Source organism: Hemibagrus wyckioides, linkage group LG05 (genome assembly GCF_019097595.1).
Source record: "Hemibagrus wyckioides isolate EC202008001 linkage group LG05, SWU_Hwy_1.0, whole genome shotgun sequence".
Classification (NCBI taxonomy): Eukaryota; Metazoa; Chordata; class Actinopteri; order Siluriformes; family Bagridae; genus Hemibagrus; species Hemibagrus wyckioides.
In genome coordinates, this window is record NC_080714.1 from 13,545,422 (window position 1) to 13,570,852 (window position 25,431).

A 25,431-nucleotide genomic window follows, 5' to 3' on the forward strand; every position below is an offset into this window, starting at 1 on the left:
GCTGCAACTCTGCTGCAACACAGATGACACACCCAGCACCTTTCTTCCTGTCTCCCTGATCACTTCTGCTGTAGTTTCCCAGTCATCTGGCAGCACTGCCTGACCACCCAGAGCCTGCCTCAACTTCTGTCTAAATTCCTCACAACATTCCTCCTTTTTCAGCTTCCACCACTTGGTTTTCTTCTCCATCTCTATCTTTGACCTCTTCTTACAGACCATCAAATTTATCCTACACACCACCATCCTATGCTGTCTGGCTACACTCCCTCCCACTACTACTTTACAGTCACTAATCTCTTTCAGATTATGTAGAAGAGGCCTTCTACATAGGATGTAGTCTACTTGTGTGCTCCTACCTCCACTCTTGTAAGTCACTCTATGCTCCTCCCTCTTCTGAAAATAAGTGTTAACCACAGCCATGTCCATCCTCTTAGCAAAGTCCACTACCATCTGTCCTTCAAGGTTCCTTTCCTTAACTCCAAACTTGCCCATCACCTCCTCATCACCTGTGTTTCCCTCACCGACATGTCCATTAAAATCTGCTCCTATCACCACTCTCTCACCTGCTGGAATACTCTCTATCACCTCATCTAATTCACTCCAGAATCTCTCTTTCTCTTCTAACTTACAACCTACCTGTGGGGCATAACCACTAACAACATTCAACATCACCCCTTCAATCTCCAACTTCAGACTCCACCCTGTCTGACACTCTCATCACCTCCAGAACATTCCTCACAAACTCCTCCTTCAGGACCACACCTACCCCATTTCTCTTACTATCCACACCATAATAAAACAGCTTGAATCCTGCTCCTATACTACGAGCCTTGCTACCCTTCCACCTGGTCTCCTGTACACACAGTATATGCACCTTCCTTCTCTCCATCATATCAGCCAGCTCTCTACCTTTCCCTGTCATAGTACCAACATTCAGAGTTCCTATTCTCAGTCCTACACTCTTACCTTTCCTCTTCTCTCTCTGTCTACGCACTCTCCTTCCTCCTCTACTTCTTCGACCAACAGTAGCCCAATTTCCACCAGCGCCCTGTAGGTCAACGGCGCCGATGGCGGTCGTTGTTAACCCGGGCCTCGACCGATCCGGTATGAAATTCAGAGTACTGACGATTCGCATGGTTAAATTTGGCAATGTTTTACGCCGGATGCCCTTCCTGACACAACCCTCTCTATTTATCCGGGCTTGGGACCGGCACAGAAGTCACTGGACTGTGACCCCCATGGCTAGATTGTTTCTATAACAGTGTAATAAATGCAATATAATCTTTTTAATAATAATCTTTAAAATCTTTTCATCACAACAAGAAGCTTGGACATAGATAGAGTCAACGAGACAGTTGAAAACTAGAAAAAGATCAGGTAGGTGAATTATTTTCTGAATCTTCAACTGTCCAGTTTGGGTGAACCTGAATAGCATCAGATTCTTTCTCTTGGTGGAGAGGAGTGGAACCCAATGTTTTCTTCTATTGCAGCACATCCACCTCATGGTTTGATGTTTTGTGCATGCTGAGATGCTTGTCCAACCAAGGTTGTAAAAGTAATTTGTTCAAGTTACTACATCCTCAAAACCTGTCCACTTCTTTCTGATCCCTCTTATCAACAAGGCATTTTCACCTACAGAACTGTTGCTCACACTTTCTTTTGCATTACTACATGAATGTACAGGTGTAACAAAATAAACGTGTATAAAATAAGTTTATTTATTAATTTATTACATATCTCATTAATATCTTGGAAGAGTGTCTGTCAATTTGCACACCAGTTTAATACAAAATCCAGGGGCCATTCAATGAACGTCTGATGATACAATGAGGGTTGTCAGAGAAGAATCCTACCTAGGCCACCTTTAAATGGGTTCATTAGTACAGTATGGACAAGGGATGACTTTAATCAGAGAGAAATGTCACAATGCAACTTTCTATCTCTAATAGGAGATAGCAATAAACAGATAGGCAGTGACTCAGTTGCTATGTAGAGCTACTGCAGTGTGTGTGTGTGTGAGAGAGAGAGAGAGAGAGAGAGAGAGAGAAAACAGTGTAGGAGAGACTACAAGGGAGAGAGGGAGCGCTTTACCAAGCTCACTGCAAGTGCGTATATCTGAGCTGCTTTTGAGTGTGATTTGCTGCTCTGCTCTAGGATGCTGTTTCTGTCTCTCTTCTCTCGTAGTCCATCTCTTAATCTTCCTTAACAGCACTGCACTCTGCTCTGAAGATGACTTTCTTGAATGCATCCAGACACATAAACCCATCTCACTGTTTATGGACCTCCAAGAAGCCACACCACTGGGCATCCTTCCTGAGGACCTGTCCTCTCTGAAGTGGAACCTCAGTCACTAGTCTTGGCAAGTGAGTACAAAATGGAAAATAGACTGTCAGACTACAAGGCACAATTGAATTAACAATTGTCAGCTGCACAAAGATTGTTTTGATGTGAAGCGTTCTGTGCTTATTTGGATGTCTCCACGAGAGATTGAGAGAGAGAGAGAGAGAGAGAGCGAGCATTTATTTTCTCCAGTGTAGCCAACACAGTTATTATCGCCACTTATAAGTCAAGAATTCACATGAGCTGACTGGTATTAAAAGTTATGAATGATAAGGAAGTGAAATGGTGTCGAATTAGCAGTTGTAGCTTTTCCATTGGTCTAATTCCTGTCAAATTCAGTGAAATTGCTTAAGCTTTTTTAGAGCTCCTGAATTTTGTGTGAGATCAAGTTGTTGCAGCTTGTACCTTACCCATAAGCAGAACAGACAGTGGGTTCTTGCAGTGCTGGAGAGTGTTAGGTCATGACACTGCACTCTGAAACAAATAACTTCTAACACTGATTTGTTTTATTCCATTTCTGTGACAGAACAGAAGAGAATATTTTTGTTTGTAATATTTAAATGTCCATATTGTGCATTTGACATTTAGGTATTTACAGAGCTCAACCTTACAAATGGTGGCTGAAAATGTGTGCTGTAATGGCTGGATGCCCATGATGTATGCTGAGATGGAAAAGTGTGGGTGTAGAAGCATGCATCAGAAAAAGAGCAGAACGAAGAGCTAAGATGGTGGATGAGACATATTTCTATGGAAACAGCATCTCCAGTCCCTCAACCTTCATGGAATTTCTTAATATAGCTGTAGATAGACAAGTTGCAGCAGATCTGAACATAAAAACAAATATATCTCACACAGGTGCCCCCCCTCCACGAATCTGCTACCCTACCCCGTAACAGCACCATCACCTCCCCCGCAACTCACCACCCCTGCTCCCCCCACCTCCATACATATACACACAGCACGAATGTCACTTATGTAATGGAAACGGCTGACCAATGACAGTGCAGTGTGAGAAACACAGAAGCATTAATGCTTGTTTAACGCTTGGTTTACGTTTGGTGTTTGTGTAGCACATTACCAAGCTACTTACATTCTCTACACCTCTTTTACTCTAAATAGAGAAATGCTTGCAAAGTCATCGTATTTGATCAATGCTACTAGTTTATCAGATTTTAATCCATTTTAAACTTTGTGCATTTCAACTCTGCAAGCAACTCACTGTACACTGGTTGTAGTAGATTTTATTGTAAAAAAGAAAAGAAAAAAAAATGTTAGATGTAGCTGGCATTTCCACTGCGCCACATGTTAATAAGCTTCTTAATAGGAGTCGTGAGCAGCTTGCAGCTTTCAATAATCGCCGAGTGCTTTTCTGTCGGCTTCACCACTTTCCTTAAACAGCACGCTTTGAAAAAATGTCTCCTCTTCCATACATAACATTTGTGTGAAAATAAAAATTTTATTGCTGTGACCATCACTAAGGTTCCTTTCCTGGAGTCGTGACAAATGCTCGTGATGCATCGTGACCATGGATACGGTCGATGGACAAGAGTGAACCAGACGCCACACGCAGCATGAACATATGACAAGCCATTAGGGTCAAACCAAGAATTTTTCTAATTATGTGACATATGCTTTCCACGATAAGTCTAATATAACGATGTAATGACCATAACCTGTGTACAATCTGATTTTGTTCAATTTTTTTTTGTATAGCCCCTTCAACAACGGACATAAATTCAGAATATGCATTTTAAATTCAAATGCATCCATATTGAGCAAGCCAGAATTAGAAGGGAACCCATCCTTATCTGGGAGGCACCAGATATTGTGATTATAAAAAATTATTTCCGTTTTATAACTGTATTATTTGGCCAGAAAAATGCAATTGCATAACCAGAAGATTCATTATACTTATAAAAATGAGTCTTGTTGAAGCTATCATCAGCTGTTCCCTAATGGAGAACTGAGTGCAAAACTGTTCATGGCAATTGCAGTCGAAAGCCATCTCCATGGTTTCTAAGTGGTACTATCCCCAGCAACCCCATGTATCTCCAGGTTGTCAATGTGGGGCCATCCTCAGCAGCAAGCAAACTTCAAGTCATGAGACCCCAGAAGTATAGCATCATAATGGATCTGGCAGATCCAGAGAGCAGATGTCGGCAGGGTCAATGGTATCTCAGAGAGAGAAACACAGAATATTAGGCATGCTAGTGATCACTTACTAGTTAAGGACAATGTTCATTGTGTGCAGAGTGCAAGCAGGGAGTCCGGGAAGACTAGTTATTACAGTATAACTAAAATGTCCTAGCACCCAGCTTTACTGTGGTTTAAGGCTTTGCTGATTTCAGACCACAACAAAATCATTGCTGTCTCATTTTTACGATCTTGGACAAAGGCTCTCTTTTTAAATAAATTAAAATTATGGTGTTCTATTGAAGAAAATGTGTTTTTTTTCTGTTAAGTTTCAGATTTTACATTCATAAGATACTACGGTTTACTATCTAAGGTCAAGCTTTCCAATTTAAACTTTTACCTTTCAGGAGGTGCATGTGATGTGGCATAGTCTGTTCTAATAGCCACCAGATCTTGCCATATGTAGAAGATGAAGTCTGTCAACATGTTATAGTCTACTCAGACAACATTGTTCCAAGCCAGGTGTAGTTCTTTTTGACAGAGCTGGACAGCCTTCTGGTGCAGTCTGTTCTGGCCCACGACTGGCCTCACCACCTGTTACATGCCTTTCTTGCTCTTCCACTCATGCAGTATACTCATTTCTGTATAGGATTCAGCAACTAGGTCATAGAAATTTTGTTGTAGTTTCATTATGGTCAACCATGGTTTCTACTGCTGTTTTCATTATTTATCACACCCTGGCTGCATCCTACTCTTTTGTATCCCAGATGCATGGTGAGACAAAATCACCAAATGAGGATGTGCTTGTTCTGCAAATTATGTATTCATTTGATATTATCTAGTTAAAGACAAACGACTTTTTCAGTCGGTTCTTAGTTATAAAATGAGTATAGTATATAAAACTACTTTTTTTTGAACTACTACTGTCTTTTGAACTACATCAATGGTCTACACCTTATCCTCTTGCATAGGAATGAATCCTTAAATTTTGATTAATCCTTGGTATGATGGCTCTCCTCACTGCCCCTCTTCAAGTTTAAAGTCTTGTAATGTTTCACAAGTCTTTTCTTTCACTACTGTAAAAAAAAAAAGATTTATTTTCTTATTATACATGGTATCTTCGCTTCTTTAATGTGCTTGGTTTTCATGAAATTCATGCAGACATTCAAACAAAATGTCAAAACTGTAAACTGAACATTAATTAAATACACCACAGAAATTTTATTTATTGAGGTGTGTATTATTCAAATTACAGTACAGTATTCATATTGAAATAACTTTGTCAACTTCCAAACTCCATTGGGGGTTTTTGAATAGTCAGATTTGTTGAAATGCTGGCTACAGATGTATGTGCTGCCACTAAAAATGCAATTCTTCATCACAGCAAATAGCACAAAGCAACTTATTTCTCACAAGCACATCAGTGGAAATGACTGAAAGGCAAAGTATGTATTTGACTAAAAGATTCTAAAAAATTCTAAAAGGTCCATCTCATCTCCAAACAGCTATGCTACCATACACATAGCAACATTTATGTGTCCATTTCTGAAGTGTGTGTAACCCAGGGTCTCCCAAACTATATTGTGACCCTATGTGGCATCTCTTGCTTTGCAAATGATGCAACTTCATATTTGCTTTTGTTTCATTAATTTACAGAAACTATTAGAAGCACTGAAGTTGGATTTGAGATGTGGCAATAATAATAATAATAATAATAATAAGAAGAAGAAGTATTACAATGTTAAATATTTTAAATAAGACAGTCTTTTAGTGCATTTAAAGTCGCTGTGCATAAAATCGTTAATCATCTTACATTTCAACTTGGAAACCAAATGTTGAAAGAATAAAAAAAACCCTGAATTTATTATATAATTTAAATTTATAATAATAATGTTTATTTTCAGAGTTTGCAAGTTCTAATAATTCAGTTTTCAAATGTTCAGAAACCTGTAGTGGATTTGCTAAGTTTAGAGCTCAAACTCACCCAGTCAAATGAATAAATTCTACAAAAAAAATCAAGTTTAACATCTGAGCCACTAATGGGCAAATGTGCATGGAGCATAGTGTACTGTACCATTTTGTATATACTACCATTAAATGCTTGAGCTTTGTGTGTGGTAGGTAGGTTATACACTGAAATATGATTCAGTGTAAATATTGCTGCAGGTATGTTTTTTTTTTTTTCAGTTTCCATTGGTGAAAGTAATGAGGCCCATGCGATACCTTGGGTGCTGGATGGTTGATTCTGTTATGTTTGAACAATATGGAGGTGTTGGTTTCAATAATTCTTGTTAATAAATGTTTTGTGTCTTAATAATGAATAAACTAACAGAAATAAACATGTCTACATAAGCACTCACTCTCTCTCTCTCTCTCTCTCTCTCTCTCTCTCTCTCTCTCTCTCTCACTCTCACACACACACACACACACCTGAGTGAAAAAAAACAAAGTAATAAAGTAAGTAAACTAGATACCGTTTGAGCAGTGAAATTAGCAACCTCAGTACAGGTTTCTGAATATTTGAAAACTGAATTATCTGTAATTTGTTAACAATGAAATATTTGAATATCATTTTTTTTATAACCAAATTTTTTTTATGTGAATACTATTTAAATATTTTTATGCTCTTTTTTTAGTTTTATAATATCATGAGAGATGACTGGTTTACATTTTTAAATTTCTTTGTACATGTTACAATGACAATAAATTTATTTATTGTCATTTTAAAATAATGGTCTCTGAACACTTGAATTAGAAATTAATTATTATTATTAATGAACAAATCTTTAACTTTACATATTAAGAATTTTAATGCTTTTTAAAATAAATTTGTAGTAGTGGTAAGCAGCATAATCTGTGTAGTTGTCTGGCAGGGTTCCTTGATATTCCCATTTGCTTTTGTTTATGTTCTATTTGCACATGTACTTGCCCCACCCAATCCTTCTTCCCTTTCCCCCCCACCTCTGCACACCTGTTTCTTAAGTTTCAATGACTACCTTCCCTATTTATCCCTGCTGTCTTGTGTTTGTGTTTGCAGAGTCCTTCTCTTTTGTTACCTGGTTTCTGTTTGGGTTTTGTTTGTTAGTTTGTTCTTAGTTGCCTAGTTTTCCCCAGTGTTTCCTTTGTTTCTTTTGTTATTTATTAATAAAATACCTGCTTTTTCATCTTATCCCTGCATTTGGGTCTGGATTCTGCACCAGTGGAGGCAAAGACTCCTGACAGTAGTAGCATAATAAGTGTTACACACTAGTATGTTTTCTTATTTTTTGAATATTGCAAATAAATTGTCTATTAAATTATGAATAGTTTATTGCAAATACACTATATTGTCAAAAGTTTTGGGACACCCCTCCAAATCATTAAATTCAGGTGTTGTTTTTCAGGGGTTGGGCTTGGCCCTTTAGTTTCAGTGAAAGGAACTCTTAATGCTTCAGCATACCAAGATATTTTGGACAATTTTATGCTCCCAACTTTGTGGGAACAGTTTGGGGATGACCCCTTCCTGTTCCAACATGACTGTACACCAGTTCACAAAGCAAGGTTCAGAAAGCTTGGTGTGGAGGAAATTGACTGGCCTGCACCTCAACCCAAATGCCTTTACATACACATGAATTTTATATGGAGTTGGCCCACCCTTTGCAGCTATAACAGCTTCAACTCTTTTGGGAAGTCTTTCTACAAGGTTTAGGAGTGTTTTTATGGGCTTTTTTAAAAACCATTTTGACCATAGAGTCTCTGCTCTAATTCATCCCATAGGTGTTTAGGTCAGAACTCTGCGCAGACCTTGCTGATCTTTAGTTCTTTCCACAGATTTTCAATTGGATTCAAGTCAGGTGATTGGCTAGGCCATTCTACCATCTTTGTTTTCTTTCTCTGAAACCAATTGAGAGTTTCCTTGGCTGTGTGTTTGGGATCATTGTCTTGCTGACATGTCCACCCTTGTTTCATCTTCATCATCCTGGTACATGGCAGCTGATTATGAAGAATGTCTATGTACATTTTTACATTCATCCTTCCTTCAATTATATGAAGCTTGCCAGTACCGTATACTGAAAACAGCCCTACACCATGATGTTCCCACCTACAAACTTCACTGTTGGAATGGTGTTTTTGGGGAGATGTGCAGTGCCATTTGTCCTCCAAACATGGTGTGTATTATGGCATCCAAAGAGTTCAATTTTGGTCTCATCTGACCAGACTATATTCTCCCAGTATTTCACAGGCTTATCCAAATGTTGTGCTGCAAACATTAACTGGTTTAACTTAATCCAAAGTTATCTTTGGGGACAGCCTGTGATTGGTTCTCCCCCTCTAACTAATATGCATGACACCATTTGCGTTACAGGCCTTCCATTTTCCCACTCTTATTTAGGGATATTTTGTCGATATCCTTGTACTGAGATTACAGAGGGTGTTCACTGACATTCTGAAAAAGTGAAATCCTGTTTATAGACACCAGACATACTTTTGTTAGGACACTTAACCTTCCAGGTGTGAGATAGAAAAAAGCATAAAGATTGCATTTTAGTTAAGGCCATGTGACTGCATCAACTTGAAATGCACAATTTTCCCAATTGCAGGGAAATAACACATGTGCTGGACCAACACATCAAAGTGTAAATTATTTCTCACAACTGCCTTTTAAAATGCAGGGGGCTGAAAAGTTCAACAATCCACTTGTTCTGAGTAAATACTTATCCTACTATATACTTTATAATTATTATTATTATACTTATATACACTACCAGTCAAAAGTTTGGACACACCTTTTAATTCAATGTTTTTTGTTTAGGGATTTATTTTCTACATTCTAGAACAATACTGGAGATTTCAAAACTATGAAATAACACACATGGACTTAAGTAATCCATAAGTAATGACAACAAAAAACAGTCGGTTGTTATTTTAAGACACGGTGGTGTTATTTTAAGGTCAGGTGTTCTGGAATAGCTCCTTGCAAGAACAGTATTGTCAAGTGCATTTGCAAAACCCATCAAGCACCATGATGAAACTGGCTCACATGAAGACCATCCCAGTAAAGCAAGACCAAAACTGACCTCTGCTGCTGAGGGGAAGTTCATTTTGAGTTACCAGCCTCAGAAATCACCAATTAACAGCACCTCAGATTAGAGCCGTTATAAAGGCTTTACAGAGTATCAGTAGCAGACATATCTCAATATCAACTGTTCAAAGGACGTTATTGTTTTATTTTCGGCCTTCAGCATTGTTTTACAATGTAGAAAGAAATAAACATCAGGAAAGACCATGGAATTAGAAGATGTGTCCAAACTTTTGACTGGTAGTGTATATTGATTTTTTTTATAGGACAGTCAACCTTGAAAAGAGTAGTATTAAATCATGAACTATAATTGCCATGTCAAATATCAACACCCAGTGTTCTTTGAAAATACAGATAACAACTGCAACATAAAATGAAGGATTAGAGAACAATTCTTCCACATTCCTTGTTGGATAGCCATATTCTCAAATTACTGGATTAATTGTGGTACAATATTCTATCCAAATTCAGAGCTATATTTACTTATTTATTATAATGTTTACTTATTTCTACCTGAAAGAAAATGTTTGAAACTTGAATTCCACCTTGGAAAACAATCCTATGTACTTTAAACTACCTTTATTAGTTTTTATGGGCATGTGTAAAAACATAGTAATGGTATAATGTTATGTTGATGTTATCATGTTATTCATTGATAGAGACTTAAAGCACTTTTGTACTTTTGGATAAGAGCGTCTGCCAAATGCCAGAAATGTAAATGTAAATGTTGTACAATATATTGTAATGATTATTATAATTATGATAGTAACTCTCTTTAAGTATACTTCAAATAACTAAATGAGTTGAATGTATACATAATTTAGTGTTGTTTTTCATGGCTCCTGCATGTTTTAATTGTTTTATAATTTAGATGTTTATATGGCAAAATACTTGCCCTCATATATTTTGTCCAGTGATCTACAGTGGGCAAATCATTCTTCAGGGTCCCCAGATGGTCTATATTTTTTGCTTTATCCCAACTCATAAAAACAGAGATGTGAACCTCTCTGGGGGGCCCAGAGGACTGGTTTGAGAAGCACAGCTTTATAGCATATGTGTTTTCATACCACCTCTTATTTTTTAAAGGGCAAGAACCGCACTCCTTTTAGACCAACAGCATCAAAAGAGAAAAAACCATAGCAGCACTCTATCTTCACCAAGAAATATATTTGAAGGTATGTATTATAATTACTGTAGGGATTCTGAAATATTTGTTGACAAACTTTGGAGTAAAATCTGTTGAATCTGGTTGAATATTATTTATTAAAATATATTTTAAATTTGTTTTTGAAGTTGTTACATTTGTGTAATAGATGTATTTCTTATAATTATATTGAAGATGGAGCAGGAGATTTCTAAAGTGCAGAGAACAATGTCTGACTTGGAGTCAGTCCTCCAGCAGAAGGATGTTGAGCTGAAAGCTTCTGAGACTCAGCGAAGCATCCTGGAACAGGACCTGGCCACATACATCACAGAGTGCAGTGTAGGTTTATATTTAAATAAATCATACATCTATCATTTTAAAATCATACAGTATTGTATCTAAATCATGAACATTTACATGTTTTCTATATAGAGTTTGAAGCGCAGTTTGGAACAGGCTCGTATGGAGGTCTCTCAGGAGGATGATAAAGCTCTGCAGCTGCTCCACAACATCCGTGAGCAGAGCAATAAACTGCAGGAGATCAAAGAACAGGTACAGAAAGACTTCACATAATCCTCATACAGTACAGAAACATTTAAAGTGATCTTCAGTGGCTGCTTCTCTAGTGTTCTTCAGTTTTCCTTATATTGCAAAATGGTGGGTATATCATATCTGGAGCTACTGTGAGTGTGTTTAGGTTCTGAAGTTGGGTGAAAATGATCTATGCCATGTGTTTCTCTTGATTAAATGTGTTTCTCCTTGAAACCAGGTGGTAGATGATTTAGCTTTAATCCAGTTCCCAACACATTTGTACCATTATTGGACACTGAATGTGTGCTATGAGCTATGATAACACAACCATAAGGACTGTATGTTGGGACCAGGGATTGACTGTACTACACTAGGAGTGAGGCAAGTGCAATACAAAAAATGAAAACCTAAAAATTGCAAGTAATTTTAAGCATTTATTTCCAAAAAGAAGCTGATCCATTAATAGAGAATAACTAATTAAAGTTTAAAATGAGCAACAATAAAATTTCTAGAAATAGCTTTAATAAACTTGTCTATGGAATATTGATATCTTGTGGCAGGAAATAGCAGATATATTTGACTATATTCAAAAAAATTTTTTTTTGTTCTATGCTAGTGTAAATTTTATTGGTCAACCAGCAGCAATCCAAATATAATCAAAATATAATACACTATATTGCCAAAAGTATTCGCTCACCTGCCTTGACTCGCATATGAACTTAAGTGACATCCCATTCCTAATCCATAGGGTTCAATATGACGTCGGTCCACCCTTTGCAGCTATAACAGCTTCAACTCTTCTGGGAAGGCTGTCCACAAGGTTTAGGAGTGTTTATGGGAATTTTTGACCATTCTTCCAGAAGCATATTTGTGAGGTCACACACTGATGTTAGACGAGAAGGCCTGGCTCTCAGTCTCCGCTCTAATTCATCCTAAAGGTGTTCTATCGGGTTGAGGTCAGGACTCTGTGCAGGCCAGTTAAGTTCATCCACACCAGACTCTGTCATCCATGTCTTTATGGACCTTGCTTTGTGCACTGGTGTACAGTCATGTTGGAAGAGGAAGGGGCCAGCTCCAAACTGTTCCCACAAAGTTGGGAGCATGGAATTGTCCAAAATGTCTTGGTATGCTGAAGCATTCAGAGTTCCTTTCACTGGAACTAAGGGGTCAAGCCCAGCTCCTGAAAAACAACCCCACACCATAATCCCCCCTCCACCAAACTTTACACTTGGCACAATGCAGTCAGACAAGTACTGTTCTCCTGGCAACCGCCAAACCCAGACTCGTCCATCAGATTGCCAGATGGAGAAGCGTGATTCGTCACTCCAGAGAACGCGTCTCCACTGCTCTAGAGTCCAGTGGCGGCATGCTTTACACCACTGCATCCGACGCTTTGCATTGCACTTGGTGATGTATGGCTTGGATGCAGCTGCTCGGCCATGGAAACCCATTCCATGAAGCTCTCTGCGCACTGTTCTTGAGCTAATCTGAAGGCCACATGAAGTTTGGAGGTCTGTAGCGATTGACTCTGCAGAAAGTTGGCGACCTCTTCGCACTATGCGCCTCAGCATCCGCTGACCCCACTCCGTCAGTTTACGTGGCCTACCACTTCGTGGCTGAGTTGCTGTCGTTCCCAAACACTTCCACGTTCTTATAATACAGCTGACAGTTGACTGTGGAATATTTAGGAGCGAGGAAATTTCACGACTGGATTTGTTGCACAGGTGGCATCCTATCACAGTTCCACGCTGGAATTCACTGAGCTCCTGAGAGCGACCCATTCTTTCACAAATGTTTGTAAAAACAGTCTGCATGCCTAGGTGCTTGATTTTATACACCTGTGGCCATGGAAGTGATTGGAACACCTGATTCTGATTATTTGGATGGGTGAGCGAATACTTTTGGCAATATAGTGTATATTTGCTTTTGCATTGTGTGTTACACCTGTACTTAGGGCGAGATGTTTTCCATTAGGTCACATTGTATGCAATATTCCTTCAATGCAAGGTTGCTGTAAAGGGAGAAGATATATGATCCTGACATTCAATATTCAATGATCAACAATGTCCAGAAGAAAGACAAATTGTGTGTGACAGATGGTGACAGTGTATTAACCTGTCAGGGATGAAAAACTTCCTGATGGTGCTATGGCTGCATGACATAGGCAGTATATGTAATTGTAAAAGGTGTAAGTTAAGTCTATATGCACTGGTTAGAGCTATTAACTTTGGAGTGTGTTGGACCCATTGTCATTAGCTTATGCTGTATGTGTATGTTTTTTTTTTTTGACATTGGTGTCAGCTTCCTGCAGTGCATGTGTTAATTAAATGCACACCAGGTGCAACACATTTCTTCCTGCAGCATATTTAATGGTGCATTGCACAATCTGAGCCCTTTGTAATACCCATGTAATGTGGCCTACTGAAGCCATGGCTTCCAAGCAAAACAAGCCCATTGTTTCAGGACACACACACTGGAGGAGGCAGAGAGTTCATGACAACAGAACTTTACTAATGCTGGCAAGCAGATAAAGAACATCAGGCAGGCAGATAAGGAAAATCAGGCAGGCAGGTAAGGAAAATCAGGCAGGCAGAATTAACTCAGGCAGTCATAGAACCAAGGCATATTACGGAGATAATGGCAGGTATATAGACAGCAACCAGTCTCAATACTCGCTGCTGCCACTGGCGAGTGAAAGTCTTAAATAGGTGCTGGAGAATTAGGTACAGGTGGCGCAATTAGTGTTCCGGTGACAGAGAGCGGGGAAGTGTTGTAGTGGCTGGCATGTCTGTGACACCCATGCTGTGTTGCAATCTATTATCTATTTCATTCTTTATTTAATTTTTGCATAATAGCACACAGGGTGCATAGAGTGTTAGTATAATCTGTATTATGTATTATTATTCCATATGCAGAATAAGGGGTGAGATAATAAAAAAAAATGCTCTCAGGCACAGTTCCTTCAACTCTGTGTGCTATTGCACTCTGGTTTCCATGGCAACCAAAAATGGTAGCCAGAAGTGAAGAGAGTGCAGATGTAGTGAGGAGGCAGGCATGACATGCTGGCAAAAGGGCTTCAATTAGTTGCACTCAGCATTTCACAGAGATTAACCATTTACCTCCTGTACTTATAAAGACATCTGTTGACAGATATTTTTTATTCTTTTCCAGTCTTGTGTGTTTCAAACATTAAAGGGAGTAAGTGTTCTGTGTTGTGTTTTAAGTGTTTATTAGCCACATTATTCCTGAATGGCAGTGTCTACTCCTGCTTCCAATTTTAAGCAGATTTGAAGTGTTTGACTGTGGAAGTTTGCAAATTTAATATCATGCCTGGCCTAATTTTTAATATTAATAATAATTCATGTTAGAATTATTGTATCTCTGGTGTAATATTTTTTAAAAAGTTTTTTTAAATAGTTTGTTGTTCATCCCCAATGTTTATACTTTCTATATTAGAGCTACTGCAGATTTTCTTGTGCCCATCAATAATTTGCCCAACAGTTAATTTCAGCTGAGAGGATTTACATAACCAGACTGTGTTGACTCAGTGTGGCTAAATGAACAGTTTGGTTCATATTAGTCTTCAGCAAGATATTCAATTCACAATTTTGTTTTATTAAGTGTCAAATTTACACCTTTATATAATAGGTACTATAATGTAGTTATGAATTATTCTCTATCATTATCTTGTTAAATTGTTAACTTGTAACATAAGCATATAATCTCCTCTGAAAGTTTTGAAAGGGCAAGTCCAATTCTATTGTTTTTGCTATACACTGAAGACATTTGGGTTTTGGGAATATATATTTCAGAATTTCAGCTTCATTTCTTGATATTTACATCTGCTTACCCATACTGCTTGTAGTCTGCCTGTCAGGAAGTTGGAGATCCAGGAATTTATAGACAGATTTATAGTGTTAAATGCTGAGCTGTACTCAACAAAGAGTATTTTACCTCACTGGCACCACCTTGTATTTCATGTTGCTGTCTGGGCTTCAGGTTGGTTTATGCATTTCAACAACAATTTTCCACTGTTTCCACAAGGAATCCACTGTCTGGCTTTGTGATTTTCCTTTCTCTTCTGCAGTGTTTCTATTCTTTTTAAAAGCATTAGTGATGGAATTGTTTTTTTCCCTACAGGAGTATCATGCTCAGCTGGAAGAGATGCGTGTGTCCATTCGTCAGTTGGAGGAGAACCTCTCTGCCGCACGGCGTCGCAGTGACTTATATGAGTCTGAGTTGAAGGAGTCACGTCAGACTAGTGAGGAGCTGAAAAGGAAGGCAGCAGACTACCAACAGAAAATCCAAAAGGTCAGATAAGCTGTTACAGGGTGGGGATAGAAACAAATAAACTTAATACAGAGACAAATACACAGAAGATCACTTATATGTTACGTGATTATGAAGACAGTGTACCCTCCAATGTTTCACACTGTAAATGTTTCACAGGCCAAAGAACAAGGCAAGGCTGAAATGGAGGACCTCCTAACTAAACTGCAGAAGGTTTGTCAAATAATTTCTCATTTTCTGTAATAGGGGTTGAGTTGAATGTTTTCTCGGTCTTCAAAGTGTGTAAACCCATATTTGGATGTATTTTTTTCTTATTTACTCAGACCAATGAGGAGCAACAAGTAAAAATTGAGGAGCTTCAGGACAAATTAGACAAGGTGCTAACAATCACCTTTACTGTACCTCAGAAATGGCTTTACTTGTTTACTTGTATTTTGTTATTGTATATTACTAACTGTTAAGCAAGGATTCTTTCCAGGGATTCTCTTACTCTGTTACAATCTCTCTCAGGCAGTGAAAGCGAGTACTGAGGCCACAGAGCTCCTGCAGAATGTTCGTCAGGCTAAAGAACGCCTTGAGCGGGATGTTGCACGACTTCAGATCAGAGAGGACTCCACTGACAGCCTACGCAGACGCTTGCGTGAGACAGAGGTTAGATATGAAGATATGCTGTTTAACTGAGTGAGCAAAAATTAAAAGTATTTGTAGTTTCAGACATTCAGACATATTCAGACATCAATACATTAAGTATTTATAGCTTGATTAAGGGCATATTGTGACATGACCATTAGACAAGTATACTTTTGACTTTTTGATGCAATATCTTAATACAAAAAAAACAAAAAAACAATATGTTTTGACACCTCTTTCTCTAAATTTCCAAAATATATTTAAAAATACACTGGTCAAATAAATTAAAGGAACACTTTGAAAACACATAAGATCTCAATATCTTGCTGGATATCTATACTGATATAGACTATTAGGAATGAAAGGATGCCACATCGTTTGATGGAAATGAAAATTATGAGCCTACAGAGGGCTGAATTCAAAAACACCTTGAAAATCAAAGTAAAAAAATTATGCAGCAGGCTAGTCCATTTTGCTGAAATTTTATTGCAGCAACTCAAAATGGTACTCAGTAGTTTGTATGGCCCCCACGTGCTTGTATGCATGCCTGACAAGGTTAAGGATCCTTCTACGGCCCTGTCCAGCTCTCCTAGAGTAACTGCCTGTCTCCTGGAATCTCCTCCATGCTCTTAAGACTATGCTGGGAGACACAGCAAACCTTCTGGCAATGACACATACTGATCTGCCATCCTGGAGGAGTTGGACTGCCTCTGTAGGGTCCAGGTATTGCCTCATGCTACCAGTAGTGACACTGACCCTAGCCAAATGCAAAACTTGTGAAAAACTGTAAAAAAAAAAAAAAAAAAAGATGAGTAAGGAAAAGAATGTCAGTGCCACCTGTGAAACCATTCCTGTTGTGGGGGGTCATCTCATTGTTGCAAATCTAGTGCACCTGTTGTTAATTTCATTAACACCAAAGCAGCTGAAACTGATTAACAACCCCCTCTGCTACATAACTGACCAGATCAATATCCCAGGAGTTTATATATATATCACAAATATTGAATATGTTATTTTATGTGGATTTTCTTTTTGGATATTTTATTTTTCAGTTCTTGCAACAATCCACTTAAACATTAAATATAGAAATCTCAAGAACAATTGGAATGTATCTGATATTTAAAGGTGTGGAACTTGTTTCTTTTTACAATGGTCATGCATCATTCATGGGTTGTGTGTGATGGTGTAGGATGGCAGAAAAACCCTGGAAAATCAAGTAAAGAGGCTGGAGATTGTGGAGCGCAGGGAGAGCAAACTAAAAGAGGACATCCAGACCAAATCACAGCAGATACAACAGATGGCTGACAAAATCATGGTAAGTGACAGCAGGTCACCTACTGATACACAAACACACACATATTCTTGGTCTCTTCTGTCTGACTGAGCAGTGGCACCTACTGATCCTAGCATGCTCTCTGCACCTGTCTCAGTTCCAGAACCAACAGACTACAAACTTTTATTGTGTTTCCCTTTTAGATTGTGTGGCTACACTGATTGCTCATAAATATTTGATGCTATAAAATATTGGAATAGTATGAAATACCCCCTTTTCTGTAATGTGATTAGTTTAAGTCAGTTTAATGTAAGTGTGTATCGTAGTTCATGGGAGGTGCCTAAAGTTCAACATTTACACATGTATAAATAATACCTATAAATAATACCTATGGACAATACTTTTTTAAGCCCCTGGAGGGAGTGGGGATCTATCATACCACTACTGGTGATCTATCATAACCTGTGTAAAGAGAAATTAATGTATCTTGTGCTAACAGGAACTGGAGGAGAACTTACGTGAAACACAAGCCACAGCCCAGCGGATGGAGACTCATTTGGAGCAGAAAGAGAAACTATATGAGGATAAGATTAAGGTTGTGTTTTCCATGATAGAAATGTGACTTTAACAGTGCATTGCATAAGTACTCACAACTTATACAGTTTGTAATGCTTTCCTGTATATAACTAATATGGAAGCAGATTTGTTTGTATTTACTATTAGGACTGTATTCTATGCCATACATTTTACATTTGCAGCATCAAGCATCAAACATGATCTCATATATACTGAAACATTACACTAGCACAGTGTATGAGACATGCTTGCTGTACATTATGTTGACAAGGTATTGGAGAACCAAATGAGGGTAGACCTGGCTGATAAAGAGCTCCTGGAATCGAAACAAGGCATATATGAGGAGGAAGCTCGGGAGAAAAGCAAATTGATCAGTGAACAGGCAGCGGTAAGACCACTATAAAGTTTGTGATGGTACCACAAATGTGTTAGCTGTAGGTGGCTGCATCTGCAACAATAGATGGGATAATAAAAAAACAGGAACAAGGTAACAGAATACCAGAACAGCAACATGAATACCACAGAATATTGCAATAGAAAATGGGTAGAGGAATACATGAATCAAAACAAAACATACATGGTAACATAAACAAACATGTAACAACATGAAAGTGTACAAAGTAATGGAAAGCTTTTGCGCACTGAGCTTCTTTGTTCGCAGCGTTTGGTCAAGGGGGACAGGTCCCCTTCTCAAGGACGCTGCTCCCTCAGCACCTACAAATACTAGTCCCTGCAATCCATGCAAACCCAAAGTTGTGAGGCAGGCATACTCCATCATGTTTTCTTCTTCTAATGAAACTAGGAAGCAGATGTGAGAACAACGTGTATAGTCCGCTTTCTGGGACTCAGACGTGAGCAGGACTTGGGACAACACTCCACGGTCCACAAACTTAAGCAGACATCGGTGTGAGAAGGCTTTGGGAGGCTTCAAGTCGGATTTGTGCTGTGCAGGCCTGCCCTGTCAGCCTCTGGAGGGAGCAGAGGCTGCCATATCTGCCTTTGGCTGGATCTTTGCTGTGGAGACAGCCCTGTCAGCCTCTTGAGAGATCTCTGCAGCGGAGGCCACCCTGTTGGCTTCTGGCTCATAGTAGGTTGTGAACGGCCAAGTGGGTTTGGCTGACAAGCAGCTAGGAGGGACAAAATCAGTATATCTGTCAAGGTCTCATTGATAATAATAAAAATATAATATAATAAAATAATAATAATAATAATAATAATAATAATAATAATAATAATAATAATCTGTAACTTGCTTTAAATGTCAATAATATTGAGACGCACCCTCACACAAAGAAGATCAGGAGCTACATTAGTAATTTATAGTCTTTGTAGTATTTCAAACCCATAAACATGACTAAGTTCGTGCTGTTCGCTGAGTTTTTCTTTTGACTGCAGGTGGTGCTGTTGTACTCGGTTAAAAAAAAAGAATAAGAAATAAAAAAAAAAAATAAAAAAAAATAAAGAATAAATTAATAATAATTTAATTTGTTAACTACAAATAAGATGATTTAGGCACCAGGCCTGATAGTGATGTTATTTTTTGTTTGTTTGTTTGTTTGTTAAAGACTGATAGCCCACTGATACAAGCCACCTCTGCTACTTACGTTAAAAAGGTCTGTACTTTTGCAGACTATCAGTGCTATGGAGTCAAAGATGACCAGCATGGAGCAGAGGATTTCTGAGCTCTCTGAGGCCAACAAACTGGCGGCCAATAGCAGTATCTACACTCAAAAGAACATGTGAGTTCACAGTGAGACATATACTCAAATCCTAAATTGTATCGCATTCAAGCATATTCCAATTTTAAAAGAATTTTCTCAGTATTCTCATACAGTATCTCACAAAAGTGAGTACATCCCTCACATTTTTGTAAATATTTTATTATATCTATTATAAATTTAACAGTGTAAATTTGCTGTCCCCTCAAAATAACTCAACACACAGCCATTAATGTCTAAACCTCTGGCAACAAAAGTGAATACATCCCTAAGTGGAAATGTCCAAATTGGGCCCAAAGTGTCAATATTTTGTGTGGCCACCATTATTTTCCAGCACTGCTTTAACCCTCTTGGGCATGGAGTTCACCAGAGCTTCACAGATTTCCACTGGAGTCCTCTTCCACTCCTCCATGATGACATCACAGAGCTGGTGGATGTTAGAGACCTTGCGCTCCCCCACCTTTGGGTTTAGGTCTGGAGACATGCTTGGCAAGTCCATCACCTTTACCCTCAGCTTCTTTAGCAAGGTAGTGGTCGTCTTGGAGGTGTGTTTGGGGTTGTTATCATGTTGGAATACTGCCCTGAGGCCCAGTCTCTGAAGGGAGGGGATCATGCTCTGCTTCAGTATGTCACAGTATATGTTGGCATTCATGGTTCCCTCAATGAACTGTAGCTCCCCAGTGCAGGGAGCACTCATGCAGGCCCAGACCATGACACTCCCACCACCATGCTTGACTGTAGGCAAGGCACACTTGTGTTTGTACTCCTCACCTGGTTGCTGCCACATACGCTTGACACCATCTGAACCAAATAAGTTTATCTTGGTCTCATTGGACCACAGGACATGGTTCTGGCCATGTCCTTAGTCTGCTTATCTTCAGCAAACTGTATGCAGGCTTTCTTGTGCATCATCTTTAGGAGAGGCTTCCTTCTGGGATGACAGCCATGCAGACCAATTTGATGCAGTGTGTGGCGTATGGTCTGAGCACTGACAGACTGACCCCCCACCTCTTCAACCTCTGCAGCAATGCTGGCAGCACTCATACATCTATTTCCCAAAGCCAACCTCCGGATATGACACTGAGCATGTGCACTCAACTTCTTTGGTTGACCCTGATGAGGCCTGTTCTGAGTGGAACCTGTCTGCTGTATGGTCTAGCCCACAGTGCTGCAGCTCAGTTTCAGGGTCTTGGCAATCTTCTTATAGCCTAGGCCATCTTTATGTAGAGCAACAATTGTTTTTTTCAGATCCTCAGAGAGTTCTTTGCCATGAGGTGCCATGTTGAACTTCCAGTGACCAGTATGAGAGAGTGTGAGATTGATAACATCAAATTTAACACACCTGCTCCCCATTCACACCTGAGACCTTGTAACACTAACAAGTCACATGACACCAGGGAGGGTAAATGGCTAATTGGGCCCAATTTGGACATTTCCACTTAGGGGTGTACTGACTTTTGTTGCCAACATTAATTAATTAATTAGATATTAATGGCTGTGTGTTGAGTTATTTTGAGGGGAGAGCAAATTTACACTGTTATGCAGGCTGTACACTCACTACTTTACATTGTGTCATTTCTTCAGTGTTGTCACATGAAAAGATATAATAAAATATTTACAAAAATGTGAGGGGTGTACTCACTTTTGTGAGATACTGTATATATATATGTATATACACTACTCACAAAAAGTTAAGGATATTTCACTACAGTGATATTATATCATGAAAGTAGGGCATTTAAGTAGAAGCATGCAATGGTGATTTCCTCATCTCAAACAATTTATTGAAACAAAAGCCAACAACAGTGGTGGGTATACCACAACAAAAAATGTCAATGTCTCAATAATCTGTCATGTTCCCTTGACCATCAATTACAGCTTGACAATGATGTCTCATGCTGTTCATGAGTCGACTTATTGTCTGCTGAGGCATGGCATTCCACTCTTCTTAAAGGGCGGCCCTCAGGTCATTGAGGTTCTGGGGTGCAGGGTTATGAGCCTCTACATGGCGACTCAGCTGATCCCATAGGTTTTCTAAGGGATTCAGGTCTTGAGAAAGTGCAGGACACTCCATTTGAGGTACCCCAGCCTCCATCAGCCGTTCCCTAATGATGCGACCTCGATGAGCTGGAGCATTGTCGTCCATGAAGATGAAATTAGGCCTGGATTAATGATGTTATTCATGTAGTATTGGCTTGTCACAAGATGTTGGGCAGTTCTGTATTGAGTAGACACATCTGCCCAGACACCACCACCACCAAAGGCTCATCTGGTGACAACAGTGGCTGATGCATAGCGCTCTCCTTGACGTCTCCAACATCGTTGGCGGCCATCATTTCTGCTCAACGTGAATCGACTTTCATCAGACAACAGCACTGAGGCCCACTGGTCCCTCGTCCAGCGTAAATGCTCCCTGACCCATGCAAGACGATGACGCCTGTGCCTGGTGGTGTGGTCAGGTACCCTTGCAGGTTGTCTAGCACGCAGACCACGCTGATGTAAATGGTTTTGAATGGTCTGACGTGACAGTTGGGTGCCTCTCACCTCCCTTAAATGTGCCTGGAGTTGAGTGGCATTCATCATCCGGTTCCGCAGGGCACTGTTCACAATGAAGCAGTCATCAGCGTGGGATGTGGCCAAAGGACGTCCACTTCTATGCATTTCTTTGACTCTTCCAGTCTCTCTGTATCTCTGTCGCAACCTGCTGATGACACTCTGTGACACTCTAAGCTCAGTGGCCACTTCCCTCTGAGAACATCCTGTTTGAAGCCTCGCAATGGCGAGGTACTGTTGATCAATTGTTAGGTGTCGTCTTGGTCTCATGATGTCAAAATGTGAACAGCATGATGAAGAGGACTGTTTACATACCAATTCTAATTGAACCAGAAAATTTATTGGTCGATTCATGGATCAAACACCAGTTGTGAATTTTGCCATTAAGCACCTTATTAGAGAACAGCAAGTTATGCAAAAACTACTGAAACACTGAACAGTTGGACATGTGCATTCAAAAGTGTACAGAAGGTCAAATTAAGTTCACCTGTAAAGGTTATAGTGCATTTTAGGTGCATCCTGAAATTTCACCCGAAAGCCGAATATCCTTAACTTTTTGTGAGTAGTGTATATATATGTATACATATATGTACAGTATTGTATACATATATATACATCATTTTACATCAACTAGACATAAACCATTTGTTTCCCCACATTCATTATATATATGAGTCACTACCAGTCAAAAGTTTGGACACACCTTTTAATTCAATGTTTTTTGTTTAGGGATTTATTTTCTACATTCTAGAACAGGGGTAGGTAAGTTCTGTCCTACCTGCCTGTAGCCTTAGTAATCCTGAAGACCTTGATTAGCTTGTTCAGGTGTGTTTGATTAGGGTTGGAGCTGAACTCTGCAGGATTGTGGCTCTCTAGGACCGAACTTGCCTACCGCTGTTCTAGAATAATACTGGAGATTTCAAAACTACGAAATAACACACATGGACTTAAGTAATCCATATATAATGACAAAAAACAACAGTCAGTTGTTATTTTAAGACAAGAAGGTCAGGTGTTCTGGAGTAGTTCTTGCAAGAACAGTATTGTCAAGTGCATTTGCAAAACCCATCAAGCACCATGATGAAACTGGCTCACATGAAGACCATTCCAGTAAAGCAAGACCAAATCTTGCCTCTGCTGCTGAGGAGAAGTTCATTTAGAGTTGCCAGCCTCAGAAATCACCAATTAACAGCACCTCAGATTAGAGCCGTTATGAAGGCTTTACAGAGCATAAATAGCAGACATATCTCAATATCAACTGTTCAAAGGACATTATTGTGTATTTCAGCCACCTTCAGCACCTTCACAATGTAGAAAGAAATAAACATCAGGCAAGACCATGGAATTAGAAGATGTGTCCAAACTTTTGACTGGTAGTATATATATATATATATATATATATATATATATATATATATATATATATATATAAAGAATGTTTTATGGTTTATGTCTAGCTGATGTAAAATGATTATATATATATATATACATATACATACATATACATATATACATACATATACATATATACATACATATACATATATACATACATATATATATATATATATGTATGTATACAATACATGTATACATAACTTGCTGTAGCATCATCAGAAGCAGTGTATGTGTGGCTGTATTCCTTCATTCCAAGTGCATAAAAAATACATTATGCCATTAAATCATTACATATACCATTGCTGAAGAAGTTCTTTCAATAAGTATGCTAAATAGTTTTTAGAATTTTGGAATTATTTAGTTTTAATTATTCAAGGCTCTTATGGAAGATCTTTTCATCAAAGACATGGTTTTCACATTACTACTAGTATTCATGTTTGCTGTTCTCCAGGAAAGCCCAAGAGGAAATGATATCTGAACTGAGGCAGCAAAAATTCTACCTGGAGTCTCAGGCAGGCAAACTGGAGGCCCAAAATGCTAAGCTAGAGGAGCATCTGGAGAAGATGAGTCAACAAGAACAAGTCAACAAAAGCCGTGTGCTGGAGCTGGAGGCCAGACTGAGAGAGGTGAGAACAAACAGGCCTTTCATTTTTGCTGCCACTATCATATATATCATTTTTTTCACTATGGTCAAATGTTTGAGGACACCTGACCACTGCACTCCTTTGTGCTTTTTAAACATCCCATTCCAGCTTTAGTCTCCCCTTTGCTATTATAATAATCTCCACTCTTCTGGGGAGGCATTCCATTAGATTTTGGACCACAGACATCCAACAGCATTTTTCCCAACAGCTTTAATGATTCCCATTAATGATACCTAGGACTGATGTTTACCAAGGAGCCCTGTAGCACAGCTGGCATTCTAGTTCATCCTAAGGATGTTCTGTGGGATTGAGAACAAAGCTTTCTGCACAGGCTACTCATATTCTTCTCATTACACACATCTCCAAAAGTATTGGTACAGCAAAGTCAGTGCTTTTGTGCTTGCTATATAGAGACGACATTTGGTACCAGAATTTCAGCTTTTTATAGATACGTATATCTGGATGTGTTAAACAATTTGGAACATGTCACCTTTTTTTCAAACCAACCCATTTTTTTAAAATCATCAAAAAATTTTAGACAATGCGACTGACAGGCAATTTTTGTTGCCCAGGTGTGCCCTGTAGGATTGAATGTTTAAACTATTAATACAAATTTCTGTGCCACAAAAAATCTCAAACCAACATTAACTAATTGTTGGTTCCTTACAGTTTGTATTAATCATCAAATACATTTTTACTGATACATGGAGTACTTTAGCACACACAATAGTTACTGATCTAAAAAAAGTATAATTTCCTTATTGCCAAAAGATTATTTTTATAATGAAAGGGACTGAACTAGAAATAAGGGACACTGTGGCATATAAGTATGCTCAGTAACTGCTAAAAAATTCCCTGTACTCTTTAGATTGGCCTGGAACATGAGGAGCAGAAGTTGGATTTAAAGCGCCAAGTGTCTGAGCTGACACTGTCATTACAGGAGAGAGAGTCTCAGATCAGCAGCCTGCAAGCTGCTCGCCATGCATTGGAAAGCCAGTTACAGCAGGCCAAGACTGAGCTAGAGGAGACCACTGCTGAGGCAGAGGAGGAAATCACTGTTCTCCGGGTAATATAACATTTATTAAATCATTTTTGAGACAAAGAACTAGAAATAAGAAATATTGGTGCTTGAAAGTTTGTCA

At 38.9% G+C, this 25,431-nt stretch overlaps 1 protein-coding gene across 5 annotated transcripts in view; it reads left to right on the forward strand.

Annotated features, from left to right (window-relative positions):
• Positions 1–1,981: 1,981 nt before the first annotated feature.
• The window catches only part of LOC131352499 (citron Rho-interacting kinase), a 52,212-nt gene continuing 28,762 nt past the window's right edge, over positions 1,982–25,431 (forward strand). For 4 of the 5 annotated variants that reach the window (XM_058388618.1, XM_058388622.1, XM_058388620.1 and 1 more), the window contains exons 1-14: positions 2,112–2,363; positions 10,619–10,707; positions 10,872–11,015; positions 11,109–11,228; positions 15,348–15,518; positions 15,657–15,710; positions 15,821–15,874; positions 16,008–16,148; positions 17,317–17,442; positions 17,900–17,995; positions 18,248–18,364; positions 19,606–19,715; positions 24,097–24,271; positions 25,158–25,355. In XM_058388618.1, coding sequence (XP_058244601.1) covers positions 10,872–11,015; positions 11,109–11,228; positions 15,348–15,518; positions 15,657–15,710; positions 15,821–15,874; positions 16,008–16,148; positions 17,317–17,442; positions 17,900–17,995; positions 18,248–18,364; positions 19,606–19,715; positions 24,097–24,271; positions 25,158–25,355 — 1,506 coding nt within the window. In that variant the 5' untranslated portion in view covers positions 2,112–2,363; positions 10,619–10,707. The other variant, XM_058388617.1, reaches the window with a different exon arrangement.